We start from the raw sequence: 17,265 nt of genomic DNA, 5'->3' as shown, positions 1-17,265 counted from the left end.
AGGCTAAATTTGGCCGAAGATGGACCAAAATCGCAGCACTAGTTAAAAGTCGCACAGTTTTACAAGTGAAGAGTTATGCCAGACAATACTTCAGAAATAAGGTAAGCAGAGTACAGATGTCCTAAATAATAGTGAAACTTAGGAAAGTCAGCATAAGTACTCAGTGCAAACTGTAAGTGTAGTCTAGATTGTTTTGTTTTTGATATTGTCGTTGTTGAGGTGGGATCTTAATATATATCCCAATGTAGCCTAGAACAATATTATAATCCTCCTGGGTGCTAAAACCATAGGCATGAATCATCTCCAGCTAAGTAGTCTTACTGCTAAGAGTTTCTATAGTTAAAGTAATAAATACTCAAGATATATGTGAATCCTTAAAAAAATCATGTTATTTTATGTGTGATGTGACCATGCATGTATGTGTGCCATGGCGGGGATATGGAGGTGGGAGGACTGTGGGAGTAGGTTCTCTTCTTCCACCATGTGGAGACTGGAGATTGGACTTGTGTTGTCAAGTTTGGCTTACCCACTAAGCCCTCTGTCGTTTGTTAATTTTAAAAACACTGGGGCAGCTGTGTCCAGTCTGCAATCCACAGGTAGCTCAGAGTGAAGTGTCTGATGGTGTGTGTTGTGGTGTCCCAGCACCTCTTCGTTGTACTGCTGGTTAGTTCTATACAGCAAGTAGCATTCCTGGAGGAAATGTTAAGCAGCCTTAATGTTTTCTCCAGAAAATATTCTTTTATAAATATTTGCACTGTGAAAGAAACACGTAGAAATTTTAGAATTTAGGAGATATAAATGCTACCTAATGTAGTTATGAAATCTGTTTATGGTAAAAGGGTTTTTACTATTGCTATAAAGAACAGTTTGTTGCAGCTAACTAAGCCGGCCAAGTCCCTTTCCCCATGGGGACTGTGGTGTGCAGTGGTTGCAAACAGCAGCCTCCTTGGTAGTGTATGCAGCCCATTATCTATATGGGTTGCCTCAAGGGACCTTGGAAACATTAAAAAAAAAACAGAGAACTGTCTGAAAAACTTAATAACCTTGTTCAGAAAGATGTATTTATGGTCAAGTTCCTTAACTTTTCAAATAATTTAACTATGTACATTTTTTGATTTAGGGTATATGAGTGTTTTACTACATGTATCTATATTTACCCATGTATGCAGTACCCTCAGAGGCCTAAGAGATTGGGCACTGGATCCTCTAATTGGAGTTACAGGCGGCTGTGAGCCGATATGTAGGTTCTAGAAACTGATCCTGTCCTGTCCTCTGGAAAAGCAGCCAGAACTCTATAATTGTTGAGCCAGCTGTCTAGACCAGTTATGTAGTGTTGCTATTTAGAATTTCTATTGTATGCATTTAAGATCTAGAAGCATAATTATATAAAATTTGGAAGTGTCTTAAATGAGATCTTTTTTCTAATGTAAATAATGTGTTCTACTAGTTGTATTTTATTCAATATAGCAAAAAATTGGAATTAGCCTAGTCCTTCAGTCCTTCATCACTAGATGACTGGATAATTTTATGCATGTATGTATCTATACATATATGTATGTATATATATATATCAACTTTAAAGAAAAATGAAGTTACAAAATTCATAGGAAAATGGATAGACTTAAAATATATATTTTTATAATATTAAGCAAGGCCACATTATCTCAGAAAGAGGGTGTTCTCTCTCATATAGGCATTCTAGACAATTATGTATATATATAAGCAAATGTACGTGTGGGTATAATATAACATATAGAAAGGAGCACAAGAAAGGCTAGATAGATATAAGGGGAATGAAGACAGAATGAGTGCAGGTGATGTATATGAAAAATGAAAGAGGATATAAAATTAACTGCTTTTCTAGTCAAACAAAACTAAAACACCAAAACTCTGTCAAGGATTCTTCATTTTTGGTGGTAGATACTTGCATAAAAGTATGTTCAAGAGTGAAAGTATGGAATCCAGTGTGGAGCTCCACAGGTTCAGAATGGCTGTTCTAGCTGTAGAAATTCACTGAGATGTATAGACTTTGGGTCTGGTTAATTGGGTCTAACTTACAGACTTTGGTGTATGATGTTATTTACTTGTCCGTTTTTTAAATTAAGTTTATAAGATTTTTTTTTTTAAGCAAGTGAAGGTATGATATCTGTTAACATGTGCTTAGTTTAAAAACATTTTATCTAATTTTTTTGTATAAAGTGATTAAACCTCAAATCTAGTTTAATAATATGTGTGTGTGTTATTTTGGTTCTTAATAAGGTAAAGTGGGGTGCGGAGAAAGAAACACCAACTTTGAAGAGCAACAGTGATCTTCAGGTTAAAAATAAAGATGAAAGGACAAAGGTGTGGGTCGCATCAGATCCCAACCTTAATGCTGTAAAAATAGAGAAGTTGTCTGATGATGAAGATGTAGACATCACCGATGAGCTGGATGAGTTGACTTCTCAAACATCACAAAAGAATTATGGCGGCCATCTTACTTTAGATGTTCCTAGTAGTAAAATGTATAAGACCAACCAAGGAGAATTATGCCAAGAAGGTTCATTAGCTAAATCTGCAGAAGAAAATCTTCAGAATGTGAAGCAAAGTGAAGCAGAAGCATGTTCAAGCTCAGAAATTATGTCATGGGCTGAAAAACAAAATAATAATGGCAAAAACTCAGTTGAATTAAATGAGAAATACAGTAAACTGGTTGAGGAATACACTATGCTAACAGAGGAAACCAAGCACTCACCTTCTCCAGAGCCCTGTGAGGGTCAGAAGGACCCACGTGGAAATGAACTGCTTTTGCCTCCTTGCCAAGTGGAGGAGGAAAACCATGAAGGAGAAGAGCTTAAGCCACCGGAACAAGAAGTAGAAATAGATAGAAATGTCATTCAAGAAGAAGAAAAGCAAGCAATTCCTGAGTTTTTTGAGGGGCGTCAAACTAAAACACCAGAACGCTATTTGAAAATTAGAAACTACATTTTGGATCAGTGGTAAGAATTACATTGTACATGTTCTAAAAACTTGGTACTCTAAAGCATATAGATTAGGACCATGCAGAATTGTGGATTTGCTAGAGACTCAAAGAGCTTCTGCATGTCTTCCTTCAGTAGTCATGATTTAAAGTTTCTCATAGTGAACCTCTTAAAAACTTTGATAAGCATGGGCATCCATTGCTATCACAACATGTCATCCCACTGTAGAAGAGAAGCCTGGCTAGAAGGGAGTGGCCATATTTTTTAGGGGGCAGCAGTTTCTTGGGGCAGTGTTGGGAAGCTATAACTATAGAACATATTGGCCTGGGAAAGGAGAGAATTTCCAGTTTCACATGTATTTGAGAATAAAAAAGGACAAACTCAGAGACAGGAAATATTGTTAAACATGATTATAGTACAGAAATTGTCATCTGAATAGCTCTTCAGTGCTTGCAACTTTGAATGTGGAATGAACACAATTACTTAGGAAACCAAAAGACTACCCTCCTTATTAGCCTAGATACACTGAGAGTAACTAAGGCTCCTTCAAGCATCCATAGATGCTCTTAGTGTTTTAGAAAGCTTTCCAGATCTTTGGATGTGGATTCTGTGTTGTCCTTTGTTTTCTCCTCTATCAAAGGTTTCTCTGTCCTGTTTCAGTGGCTTTCTGCTAGAACCTAAAATGCTACCTAAGATTAACATGTACATTGTTAAATAATTCATTGCACTTAGATAACATTAATTTACTTGGCTTTTAAAGACAGCCATGTTCTCACAAAATGTTTGCTCTGGCTTTGTGTCATGGTGATTTTGCACCAACACGACCACTGAAGAACCATCTTCTGGCTAAGAATGTCATTAGAGTAAGAAATACTTAAGAGAAACAACTGCCATTTGCCTAGAGCTTTGTGGTTTACAGAAGGCTGCCCTGAATCATCTCATTTGAGTCTTCACAACAGGCCTGTGAAATAGGCAATGGGATCTCAGATCTTAGGGTACCTGCCTTTGATCTTTCAACCAGACACTGACCCAAGAAAGGTGTCAGTCCAACTCACTCATTCTATTACTCTACATTACCTAGTTGACAGCTTTTAAATGTGGATTAAATTAGATCTCTCTTCATACCTGGGTTTGGTTTTGGAAATAAAATGATGGATAGCCAAAATCAAAGACTTTCAAAACAATTTCTACCTCAGAAATGTCACAACTTGTGTATATTTAATGTTATTTTAGACAAAGTTTGTCACACTGAATTTTGGATTTTAAATTAGCAGGATAAATTACAGAGATGGTGTCGATTATATGGCAGTAGTTTCCTAAGTCCTTTTATTTAATACACAAAGCCTATTTGATATTGCTGTTTAAGTATGAGATATTTATTGGAAAAGTATAAAAGCAAAAGAAATGTTTTTAAAGAAAAAGTATAAAGTATAGAACAATATAGATGGTACTTTTTTTTAAAAAGAGAAGATAAAGTTTTAAAAACAAAGAGACATACAGATCTTTCTTTTCCATGAGAACAGGTACAATTGGTTTTACTTAGGGGTATGTTTTTATTAAAGTGTTAGTCAACTGTTAATAACATTATTTTACCTTATTCTACCACATACCATGTGTTTGTTATATTTAAACCGTCTTCAGTTCTCTTGTGAAGGTGACTTCAGCTTCCGGGTTGATTCAGTATTTAAAGAGCTGTAACTCTGGCCTTAACCTTCTCTTCCTTCAGAGCTTCTGGTACTGGCTCTTTGACTCTTTGGTTCTGCTCAAGGAAAGTGATGTGTGTGGTGATGCTCTTCCCTATTCTGGCATCCTTTGTTTGTTTTTGTCATACAACTTAATACCACTGAAAATGCTGCCATTTTGTGAATCGTCTCCTACCGTAGTCCTGTAAGAATACAGGCAATGTGAAGGCAGTTCTGTTTGTTCTGTTAATCAAGTACCCCCTGCTTAAGACAGTGCTTAGATGACAGAAGGCATTTTAGTTGTTGGAGAAGATTTAGAGTCTTTGGTGAACAGAAATATTTACTATCTAAGCCACGCGTAAGCCTGTTGATTAGAGAAGACAGATGCAGATGAAACCACTTTCCAGGCTCCTGCCATTCTTTAGTAGCTGTGCGCTTTCCTATATTTTTGTCATGCTTGCATAGTTCGCTTTCCTTTCATCAAACATGGAAGTCTCAGCTTTTCTGAGGAAGTTACAATATTCTCCTCTATCACACTTATTTTCACCTTCTGTAGACCTTGTAGATTTATGGATTTGATTTTGCAGGTTTAGCAAGGCCTTCCCTAAGCACCCTATCTAAAGTAGTCTATGCCTGTTTGATGGACTGTCTCCATTAGGCTTCTCTTTCTGTTTAGAGCTATTGTTTGATAACAAAGTATATATTATTCCTTTTTATGTATTGATAGTCTCCATTGGAATTTAAGGTCTCTGAAAACAGGAACTTTGCATTGCTCACCTCCCAGACTCTTGTTCCTACAACTGTGTCTGGGACATAGAGCACAGATACTTAGAGAATAAAATGTGAGCAAGTCACATCTGTGCTGTCAGTTAAGGCCTGGGTGGGTATCTGCATCTGTATCGCACCACTTCTTTATGTTAAGTAGGTGCTGTAGTGATTCTGGCCAGCTCCTGTACTCCCTTCTAAGATGAATTGGTAGTCAGTCTTACAGAATTGTGAAGGTTGAGCCTGGGTGTCTAACACTGCAGCATTTAGCTGATCAGTAATTGATTTCTACTACTGTAAAGTTCTCCGTTCCTGTTCAAAGCATGTTAAGTAAATAAGATTATTGTATGAATCTTTCAATTTCACTGAGTTTCTTGATTTCCTTTGGAATCCCCTAGAATATGTCTGTTTTCCTTTTTTAGAGTAAGTTCTTACAATTAAAAATAAATATACAATACTTAAATATTTTTTGAGAGAGCTAATAATTAACAGCATTGGCAAAGCTGGGAAAACCTTGGGGCTGAGAGTATAACTCAGTACTAGACTAGCTGCCTAGCAGCATGAGGCAGTACTATACAAAAGGAATAGTAAGGGGATGTCCCAGTACTAAGGCTTCTTAATTCCCAAAGTGCTCTTTTATTCACAGATGGAAATGTCAATTTGGTTCTTACAGAATAAGCTTCTAATTTCAAGTTTTGGGGATACCTGGGATCTGTGGGGCTTAGTATTGGGGAAAGAATACTTACTTGTAACACAATCATTTTTACAAATACTTTTAAGTTGTCAAATCCTTTAAAGATATTTTACATGTGAAAAAAAGAACACTTGGGTATTGGTTACACAATTAGGCCTTGAGTGAAGGTAAAATTTTAAGATTTTTCATATATTAAAAGTTTTCCCAAATATCCTTTTTAAAATGTTTCTATTCATCCAGAATAATTGTACTTCCATCTCTTAATTAGGGAAATATGCAAACCGAAATACTTAAATAAGACCTCAGTACGTCCTGGCCTGAAGAACTGTGGGGATGTTAATTGTATTGGACGGATTCATACATACCTCGAGTTGATAGGAGCAATCAATTTTGGATGTGGTAAAAATAAAAACCCAACAACATCTTTTACTTGGCATTTTTATCCTTATATATAGCACCCATTAATTTTTATGATGGTTCAAATAAGTGTATCATTAAGATTTTGATGTTAAAGAGATTGCTGCTAATTAAACTGGTTCCCTTTGAAGATACAATTTTAAAGGAAAGTATTTTATCTACATAATAGAAATAATTCATCAAAAGAATTCTTTGTCAAGTAAAAGTAAATAATATCAGAGAAATCTAAGAATAGCCTGTTTACTTTACAAATACAAGTTGAGACCAGCATAACTGTTAAAAAAAATTAGATGTTGGGAACTTTTTTGTGCATATTCCAAGACCCAACAAAGCCTGGTATTTGGAGTATATCTGTTCTAACATATTTTGAATAAGGATTACTTAACCTGTACTGTATTCCTGCTAGATACGCTTTCTAGCAATGACTAAACAAAGGAAATGCTTATGAACCTGTATATTTAATTATAAAAAAAGGACAAAAATGTTTTAATGAGACAGGTGAGGTGGCTCAGCGCATTTGCCCCTGAGCCTGAGACTTGAGTTTGATCACTGGGATCTACTTGGTAGGAGAGAACCAACTCCTAAAAGTTGTCCTATGACTCTAACATGCATGCACCTACTACACACATGTACCCATGTACACACAATTTAGTGAAAGTCTGTCATTCTTGATTTTTCTGATTCAAAGTTGATGAGTATACGTATGTCAGAGTGAATTCTACCCTATTGTTGAATTTACATGACAAACTCTGAGGAAAGCTGATGGTGATGGGCACAGGTAATAATAAGAACCAGAGCCTTCCCACCCCTGATTTTGGAGATGAGCTAGAGAGCTGACCAGAAAGGCTCGACAGACGATTACATTTTTGTGTGTCGAGAATGTACAGTCCACCTTAAGGTCACTCTTTGATGTAGGTGGCTTTTGTGCCCCAAGCTCTGTGTAGAGACTAGCTTTTTAGGAAACTAAGTTATTTTAGATGCAGCCACAAAGATGAGATACTGCTTTCTGTATTAAATAATTGCTTTTATTGAGCATAATGGCACTATTTAGAAACTAAGTGGCACATCAAATGTATGGTAGTGGGATAAGAATCATGGGGGTTCAGCTGTAGTTAGTATAGTCTGTCTTCCTAATTACAGATTGCACATAATAATAGACTGTTTATCTTTCCTGAATTCCAATAGAGCAGGCCATATACAACAGGCCACAACCAGTTGATAAAGTCCGAGTGACCGACAGAAAAGATGCAGAAGCAGCATACCAGCTTGCCTGGCGCCTGCAGTCCATGGTAAGCAGCTGCGCATTGAGTGGAGTCTATGGAATTTAAGTAGCCATTGAATAGAAGAACGTGTTTTTCTCTGGTGGTTCACCTTAGCCATTAATTGTATGTAAGACAGAAATCAAACTAGGAAACCCTGCAAATTCATTGGCAAAGTGTGTAAAAACATGTTTTACTAAAGTGGCCTTGGGCTACTTGGTTTTTATTTATAAACCTAACATGCAGAGGACCCAAGGTTGGTTCAGCACCCACATCATGGAGATTACAAGTGTTTGTAACTCCAGTTCCAGAGGATCTAACATGCCCTTCTGGCTTCCTGGGCATCAGGCATGTATGTAGTACACAGACATACATGTAGGTAAAAGACCCTAAACATTAAGAAAACATAAAAACAAAAAAGCACAGCACTGTACACACTAGCTGGGTGTGGTGGCATGTTCATTTAATTTCAGCATTCAGATTTCTGTTGAGTTCAAGGCCAGCCTGGTCTCCACAGTGAGACCATATCTCAAAAACAAAATAACAATTATCTAGCAAGTTTCCTGTAAACCAGTCACAATAAGATCTCATTGGCTTCACATTAAACTGGTGACAGGTAAAATAAATCTCAGATTATTTTGGCTGTGAGCAATTTCTACCTGAATTTGCTGTCTTAAGAAAGGTTGTTTTCAAATGGCTCTTTGGATCACACAAGTTACATACCTCTTTAGAAGCGGGTCCATTTTACACACCTCAGGTACGATGTTTACAAATCTAGATAACTCACAGAGTCTCCACATTTTGTGGTTTTTCACTGTTTGTATTAACTTGGCACCTTTCTAAAGCTGGCAGCACAACCTTTTTTTATTTTTTTTCTATTCACTACACCTTTTGCTGTGTGTTCTTTTCTACCACAGATAAATGGGAGCAAATCCATTTTCTTTGTGGTCTTAACATTTTTGTCTTGGTATTTTAGCTACGAGGTAGTGGAAAGGAAAGTAAGAAGGACATCAAGTTAAATGCAGAAAATCATTAGTGCCATTCAAGTGGTTTATTGATACCATCACCTCATACTTGCCTTGCCAGCTGCTGCTCACAAGAACTTGGTAGCGTATCTAAGGAGAGAACTGACTGGTACACATGGTCAGTAGAATACAGTTTATTGAGTTGGTGATCAGACATTAAAATACTTAAGTAGAGTTTTGCATAGTTAGTGTTTAGATTTTGTGTGTTCATGTATTAAAGATTTTGCCAGGTTAATTTTGTTGTATTTGCCTTAATGTATTTTTCTTAATGTAGAGAACAAGGAGACGTAGGGTCCGAGATCCATGGGGAAACTGGTGTGATGCAAAAGACTTAGAAGGGCAAACATTTGAGGTAATTTGACCTTATTTGTGGTTCACCCATGAAACCTTGGTTCATTATTTTAGTCCTATGTATTATGCTGATTTCATTGTTCCTGTGTGTATGATCATTCCCATGTTAGTTAGTTTATTGAAAAATTACCATTAACCAAACCAGAGGCAAATAGTACTGTTAACTAGAAGTCTGACTTGTGCTGCGAATTTTGATTCTCGGTTTCCACATTATTCTCTCTTAAGTCAAGATGTACCAGACTGAGCAGTTGGAGTGCTCTATGCATTTCATTAAATGATATTCTTTTAAATGATATTTGATAAACAATTAAAATACTGTTCTAAACATTATGCATATTGAATTATAAATATTAAAGTGTTATTTCTACTAATAGAAGTTGAGACCCTGATAGGAAACATAGGCAACAAATATTGTACATATTGAACACATGTACACAGGTGTTGACATATAAAATTTGTTGTACATAATTAGAGTAGTAGAGTGGAAAGAAAGTATTAAGTGTATTTATTAGCTTTGTTATCTCAAGTAGCTACTTAACTGTACTAAATCTCAAATTTGAATCTATGAAGTATAGATGATAGCCCTCTGAAAGGATTTTAAAAGAATTGAGATGAAGTATGTTAAGATCCTAGCGTCATTCAATAAACCTGCTCAGATGAGGTACTCAATAAATGTTACCTTTCTCAGGCCCCCCTACCCACCCCAACCTTACACCTGGACTCTTGTTGGTATAAGAAGAAGTAATATATGGTTCCTTCCCGTAAGGTTTGTCTAAGGATATGAGGTACTCCTAAAGAGTGTGATGAGGAAAGAGTTCACACAAATTGAGATGTTTGAACCAAAGGATCAGGAGAAGAATCATCTCAAAATGTAGATGGAAGCATTCTAGGCTGAGGGAGTTGCGCAAGCAAAGGTACAGATATAGGAAAATACTAATCTTCTGGGAAAGGTACATAGTATGCTTAATTAGGGTGTAGGGGTGACGAGATTATGAACATTAACATTTAACTTCACAGCACACCATGACACTATTAGTACTGTGTTATTATTTGCTTCATAAAGATGTGGCAACTGAAGCATGAGGGCTCCAGGGCTTGGTGATGGTCTCTCAGCTAATGATGTGTAGAGCTGTACATTTCTGCCAGAATCTCAAGATGTTAAGGACCCCATTCCATGGTGCCAGAGATCAAACCAGCGCTTTGTGCAGGCTGCCTCCTTAGCCCTGGAGTCTGCACCCTTGACTATCACACTGCTATGAAAGAAAATCAGCCATCTGAGCCGTGGAAATCTGAAATAAGAAATGAAAGACTTGAAGGCTTTTGAAACTTAATGACTGCTACCACTGATTGAAATGGGCAAGTCAGAAAAAACAAATGTTCCTTTTGATGGAGTTATATAATTTGACATAATTTTAGAAGTTATTGCCCAATATTTATTAGTAGCAAACAATGTATACCAACTTGGTTGGTCTTGTTCTCACATCCCCTTAACTGTTATATTTATTCTGCCTGAGTAGCTGATGAACCCTTTGATTGGCTGTTTTGTTTTAGCATCTATCTGTGGAGGAGTTGGCAAGAAGAGAAGAGGAGGAAAAGTGCAAACCTATTAAATTTTCAAAAGCTTCAAAACTTCCCAAAAGGTACAATGTTAGGTTATGTAATGTATTTTCTTAACTTACCACATGGCTAGAAAGTACATGGAAACACGCCCAGCCCAGTAGCTGCATTAGATACTTCTTATAAGATGTATTTAGGAAAATAGTATTTTCTTTTTCCCCTGCGTGAGCGTGAGCGTGCGTTCATGTCTCTGTGCACGTGTGAGCCTGAGGCTGAGGTCAGGAACGCCCTCTGTTACCCTCACACTGTTGTATTGAGGCATGGTCTCCATCCAAACCTCAGAGTGCCGGTGTTGTTAATCTCACTAGTCAGCTTGACTGGAATGACAGGTGAGCTACTCTGCTCGCCCAGCATTTGCATGGGTTTCTGGGACTCCAGACTCAAGCTCTCGTGCTTATAAGACAAGCACTTAATCACTGAACCATTCTCTTAGCCTTGCTGATTACATTTTGGAATTTTTTTTTTTAATTATTTTACCACCGATTATCAGTTTGGGAAAATTTGAACTAGTGCTTCAAAATTCTGGCACACTGAGTGTTGGGGATTATTGTCTAGGAGACCTGTGTGTAACGGGAGCCATTCAACCCTACACATGGTCAGATAGTCTCATGTTCTGCTTGAATTTTCACAAGTAGTTGTGGGGTTTGTTGTTTTTAATGTGATACAGTAAGCTGAAAATTTTAATTTGCAAAATTGTCTTAGTAAATTGAGTTCCTTGATTTTCTGGCGTCTTACTTCCCGCCATGCCACGTTAAGTAGACTTTAGTTTTGGCAGGATGTTAGGAAGTGCTGCTGCAGTTCTGTTTCCTTGGAGTTAACTAAAGCAGCTAACACTGTTATATTTATTTTATATGCTCTTATTTATGTGAACACGGTTGATCCTTTGACAGACCTTTGCAGTGTCAGTGTCACACCCATTTACCTGCAAGATAATGGAATGGCAATGAGACATACTGTATTTGGTTGTGCTGCTTAGTGTAGAAATTGTGATTTAAGTCCAGACTTAGAAAGGCCAGGAACCTTAGACATTTTACTATAATTCTGTTACCTCTCCAAAATGGAAATTTAACCTTACCTTGTGGGCAAAATGGACAAAGTATTTTTTATTTTTTTAATAAGCCTAGACTCCTTCCAGTACTTAGACATTTAATATTCTGGATCTAAATGTGAGATTTAGATTTATTGTGATTTTTAAATTGTTCTGTGTTGCCAGGAACTTTAAACTGATGCATATTTTTCTTAGCTTTGTGCTTTTAGCACTGGTTGGTTGGTTTGTTGGTTGGGTGATTGATTGATTGATTGATTGATTGATTTAGCAATTAACATTTCAATAAAGGTACTATTTCTACTATTGATCACCAAATAAAAAGGTCTGCTGGAATAAGCCTTGGAAATCATTATTTAGTCATCTTATATACATTAGCACAGTCTCATACACAAATCATATGTATCTTGCTTAAAACTCGAAAAGTTGTAGTCTTGTTTACAGTGGGGCATTCTTACCAAGCATGTCTGTGCACTTTACTTGTAGTGTTTATTTTTCATGACCCATTACTATTAGTCACCCCTTTGCTTTTCTAGACTTTGGCTGGGGTTCAATATCTAATGCCTCTGTTTCCATATCTGCTTTTGTGTTCTGTCCGTTAAGTGTCTGTCTGGCTCTCTGACCTTCCTCTTCAGCAGCCCTTGAGGACACAGCAGCCTGCTCCTGTCTGTGCAGGTTAAATTCAGACACTCCAGTCTCTTCTCTCGTCAACAAGCATACATCCCTACTCCATCTCAGTTGGCATTGCTATTTTTGTTGGTTTTACTTATTTTTGTGTGTATGCTGTTTGGCCTACATATGTGTGAGTGCATGCCTGATAGCTTTGTGGTTATAAGAATCTGTTGGATCCCCGGAACTGGAGTTACAGATGATTGTGAGGGGCCATGTGGTCAGGGTCTTCCGGAAAAGCATCAATTCCTCTTAACCTCCAAGCCATTTCTCCAGCCCATAAACATTGGGGAGGGGGCATCTTGTTTTCTTGGTTTTCATACACGATCTGATATGTTCCAACGTAGCCCCAAATTTGATATGCAGCTGAGAATGACCTTAAACTACTGATCTTCCTGCTGCCGCCTTCCAAGTGCTAAGATTACAAGCATGTCTCATCTTGCCCACTTTTACATTGATTTAAAGATCTTTGTTCATCTTAAAAAGTTGTCTGCATGTTTCGGGCCCTGGGGCACAAGCCTAATAAAGTACTCTCAGGAACTCTGTTGTCAGTTGGGAATTCAACATACTACTCCAAGTTGTTTAATTTAGAAACATTTCTGATTTTCTTTCTATAAACATTTTTTCAGTACCTGGAGATAAAGCTCAGTGGGTAAAAGCATTTACTGCCATTGAAAAGGATCTAGGTTCAGTTTCCAGCACCCTCGTGGTGGCTCACAACTGTCCATCACTCCAGCTTCAGGGAATCTGACATTCTCTTCAGACTGTCATGGGCACCAGACACACACAAACTTACACACCTGCATTCAGGCAAAACACTGATACACATAAAGTAAAATTTTATAAATCTAAAAAAATTAATACATTTTAAAAATTGTTCTGCTATTTTTTTTTAAAAAACAGTTTTTAGTGGTCAAACCTTTCTAGCGTTTCTTTCTGGTTCCACACATGCTTTTAAATCTAGCCTTGCTTAGATTCTTTTCTCCATTTCTTTACATTTTGAAATAATATAGGCTTTCTGTTTACATTAATTTGTTTAGCCGACTTGCTACTCCCTAACTTAAGAAGTATTTATTGGAGTTCCATTGTAGTGGATCTGTTACGATAGTGTTGGTGTGTGCATGTGTTTCTTTTGCGACAGTCTCCATATGTATCCCTGGTTGACCTAGACCAGATTAACCTCTGCCTTCTAATAGTATGATTAAAGGCATGCGTCCTAACACTCAACCCGGCCAGCTTTATGAGAACCTTCTTACTTGAACTTTCTGCGGGTCTCATGTCGGGAAATAGTTGTTTCACTGCAATGTTAGCCTCTTGTCAGCTGAAGAACTATGTCTGTTTATCATGAGCCTTTGGTTGCTAAAAGAAAATGAAACAACAGGGCTATCTTGTCCCAGAGATCCTGCTTTCTGTCTCATCTAAAAGCATGTGTAACTCCTTATAAGGGATTCTCCTAGTCTAATATTTTTTTCCTTCAGGCAAAAGTTTGGGTTTATATCATTGCTAATTTTTCAAATTAGTGATTAATACTTTTCTTGGTCTCTTTGAGCTATATATTTTTTTTCTTTTTCAGCTCACTTGATCCCTTCCAACTGATACCTTGTCATTTTTTCAGTGGAGAAAAGCAGGTACTTATTACCAGTGAGTGCGCATAGATAATGTCCCAGTTGGATGGGAAATACCCTTTATCTGTGTGTGTGTGAGGCATGTATGTAGATGAATTGGACATGGCAGGGATATTAAGGATCTGGTGAATGAGTCAGGCAGAAATGAGAGGAGAGAGGATAGTTTCCTACTGGGGCTTTGAGCTTAGGTGTTTTAAAGTCTAGTTTGCATTGGACTTTGATGAATGGTGAGACCTTGGTGGGGTGGGTAAAGAGAAAAGATGGATATTCTATCAGGGAGAACAAAATCTCTCTTTTTATTCTTTCCTTCTTTTTATATTTCAGGAGCCATTTCAGGTGAAAGTAGCTTCAGAAGCACTTTTAATAATGGATCTGGTAAGGATGACCTATTGTGCTTCACTTATTTCTGTTTTGTGTTCATGTATTTTTTTTTTTTTTTTGTAGACCTAAGAGAAAGAAGATACATAATATATATTTCAGTTTTTAACTAATTCTCTTTACAAGGAATTGGGTTTTTCATTTGAAGGAAAGCCAGGCAATTGAATGTTTCCATAGTTTAGGAAAAAAAAATGAGTTGATGTGAGTTTTCTCCTTCAGAACTGTACAGTCAGTGCATTGATAGCAGTGTTCCAGAGAGTGAGGCAGATTGTGACTTGGTAGCTGTGTTTGTGAATGTGGTCTGAGTCTGCCCTCATGTTTCCTTTAGCATGCCCACGTGTCTATGGCAGAGGTGATTGGGCTTTTAGGAGGAAGATACTCAGAAGCTGATAAGGTCCTTGAAGTAAGTCTTCTTTTTAAAACATTTCAGTTACCAGCCGCTATACCAAATATTTTATAGAATTCAGAAAATATAATGAAAATACTGATTTATATCTCTATGTATGAGAGTATACAAGTATAGAAAATTATATACTCAGAAATGACTTAGCATTCTATATACTGAGCATCTGTTTTCTATCAAGAGGGAGAGCAGTCTGCCAGCCTTGGCTACACACTACCTTCACCAGAGAAAAGCTACAACTAAGGGCTAGTATGCTAGTCTTGTGGGTAAAAACTGGTATTCATCATTCTGCTGGAATTAGTTTCCTATGTAATAGAAATGGTTGAAAATGCCATTGGGTAGGCATTATGGTGCAACCTGGAAACTAGCCATTTTCATGCCTTTTAGATTAGAAAAGTGCTAGCTAAATTCCTAGCCTATAGTCACACTTTTGGAGTTTATTTGGCAAGTAATACAATTGATTTCACTATAATCATGCAAGAACAATCTTACAGGTCTGTGCAGCAGAGCCGTGTAACAGTCTGAGTACAGGACTTCAGTGTGAGATGGACCCTGTCTCACAGACACAGGCCTCAGAAACCTTGGCTCTCAGAGGCTGCAGTGTTATTGGGTGGTACCATTCTCATCCTGCGTTTGATCCTAATCCGTCTTTACGCGATATTGACACACAAGCCAAATACCAGGTGAGTTACATGCCTACATTTTATAAATTGCTACACATCTTCTTGTTGATTTCTATGGAATAGCAGTATTATTTTTAGCTTTACATTTCTAGCATTCTTTACATCTGCAGTTTTGAAATAATTTGTTTTTTTCCATGAAATTACATTAATAAGCATTTGAAAGGCCAGCAGTTGAGTTTAGACGGGTTTGTTGTTGTTGTTGTCATTGTTTTGGTTTAGACAAGCTTCTGGAGCCTTTTAAAACTGACAGTGTGCAGTAGGGCAGGGCTTGTAACTGTAGTAGTCAAAAGCATTGACACCTCTCTTGGGAAAAAAGTTTTGTTTTCAATTTTATGTTTAATGTGTGTTTTCTATATAGGTAGCTATTTGTAAGTTATTGCCATGTTAATAAGAATTATAACAAATTATAGTATGTGAACACATTTGTAATATTTATTTCATTTTGTGTGACAATGACTATTACTCTGTGGCCCTTGGCTAACCAGGAATGTGTGGTAATTCTCCATTCTGTCTTGAGCACTGAGGTAGATATGTACCATCGTACTCAACTAATATACGTGAGAGCTCATGCTGCCTTTTGTCTATAACTTTGTGTGTGCGTGCGTGCGTGTGTGTGTTTGGCGAGGTGCACACTCCTATGTGCAACAAGCACACGGGCTAGAGGAGAACAGTCAGTGTCCTGCCACTTTCCCTCGTATTCCCTTGAGATGGGGTTTCTCACTGAGCCTGTAGCCGGCTGGTACTCAGCAGTGCTCCGTCTCCCCATCTCCCTCCCCGGCACTAAGGCTACAGTTACATGTGCATATACCTGTTCACACCAGGTTTATTATGTGGATTCTGCATAAGTGAGTCCTGCTCCTCCTGCTTGCATAGCAACTACTATTACATGCTAAGTCATCCCCCGAGCCATGCTGCATGTATTTTTTTTTTTTTTTTTTTTTGGTTCTTTTTTTTTTTTTTTTTTTCGGAGCTGGGGACCGAACCCAGGACCTTGCGCTTCCTAGGTTCTGCATGTATTTTTTAAGGATCATTTCTGACGAAAAGCAAAGACTTTAGCCTGAAAAATAATACTTAAGGCATTTCATTCAGTTGCTGCTGTTTAGATGGGGCCCTTTTTTGTGTTCTTTTCTCCAGTTAGCTGTGTAGAGCTTTGATAGTTGAAATTAATTATACTTTTCTTATCATTGCAGAGTTATTTCTCCAGAGGAGGAGCAAAGTTCATTGGAATGATTGTTAGTCCATATAATCGAAGTAATCCTTTACCATATTCCCAGATTACCTGCTTGGTTATAAGTGAAGAACTTAGCCCTGATGGTACCTATCGTAAGTTGTCATCAATAATAAGTTCTTGCTGTCCCTGTCCTCAAATGAAGGAACTTAGAACTGTAAAACTCTTTAATGAGATAGATCGTGAGTCAACTGTGGACTTGATGGATGCCACCTAGTTAAATCAGCGCCTTTCCTTTCATTCTAGTGGCCTTAAATAAAAGGAAACAGTGTTAGAGCGGGCAGTGTACATGCTGAGCACTGGAGGCATTGTGTTGCACAAGCTGTACATTTTGGACACTGAACATTGCACACATAGGCAGTGTATATACTGGGCACTGGAGACATTGTAGTACATAAAACATAGTTCTCATATCATCTTGCTTTCCCTGCTGTGCCATGTAAATAAAGAAAATATAAAACCAT

General features: G+C 37.5%; 1 protein-coding gene and 1 non-coding gene across 14 annotated transcripts in view; both read left to right on the top strand.

The window, feature by feature from the left end:
* The window catches only part of Mysm1 (myb-like, SWIRM and MPN domains 1), a 104,352-nt gene that overhangs the window by 57,278 nt on the left and 29,809 nt on the right, over positions 1-17,265 (top strand). For 10 of the 13 annotated variants that reach the window (XM_039111107.2, XM_063288579.1, XM_008763911.4 and 7 more), the window contains 11 exons: positions 3-101; positions 2,260-2,978; positions 6,370-6,500; positions 7,704-7,807; positions 9,077-9,154; positions 10,705-10,793; positions 14,058-14,112; positions 14,434-14,484; positions 14,816-14,890; positions 15,385-15,573; positions 16,764-16,896. In XM_039111107.2, the coding sequence (XP_038967035.1) occupies positions 3-101; positions 2,260-2,978; positions 6,370-6,500; positions 7,704-7,807; positions 9,077-9,154; positions 10,705-10,793; positions 14,058-14,112; positions 14,434-14,484; positions 14,816-14,890; positions 15,385-15,573; positions 16,764-16,896 (1,723 nt within the window). Of the gene's footprint in view, positions 1-2; positions 102-2,259; positions 2,979-6,369; positions 6,501-7,703; positions 7,808-9,076; positions 9,155-9,919; positions 10,794-14,057; positions 14,113-14,433; positions 14,485-14,815; positions 14,891-15,384; positions 15,574-16,763; positions 16,897-17,265 lie in introns of those variants that run through there. The other 3 variants (XM_039111109.1, XM_008763913.3, XM_063288583.1) reach the window with 2 other exon arrangements.
* On the top strand, positions 871-1,006 carry LOC120103252 (small nucleolar RNA SNORA70). Its single transcript, XR_005505335.1, has one exon. It is a non-coding gene; the product is annotated as a small nucleolar RNA SNORA70 (small nucleolar RNA).

This window comes from Rattus norvegicus, chromosome 5 (genome assembly GCF_036323735.1).
Source record: "Rattus norvegicus strain BN/NHsdMcwi chromosome 5, GRCr8, whole genome shotgun sequence".
Classification (NCBI taxonomy): Eukaryota; Metazoa; Chordata; class Mammalia; order Rodentia; family Muridae; genus Rattus; species Rattus norvegicus.
Note: the sequence above shows the minus strand (reverse complement) of the source record. Positions and strands in the feature narration are given on the sequence as shown.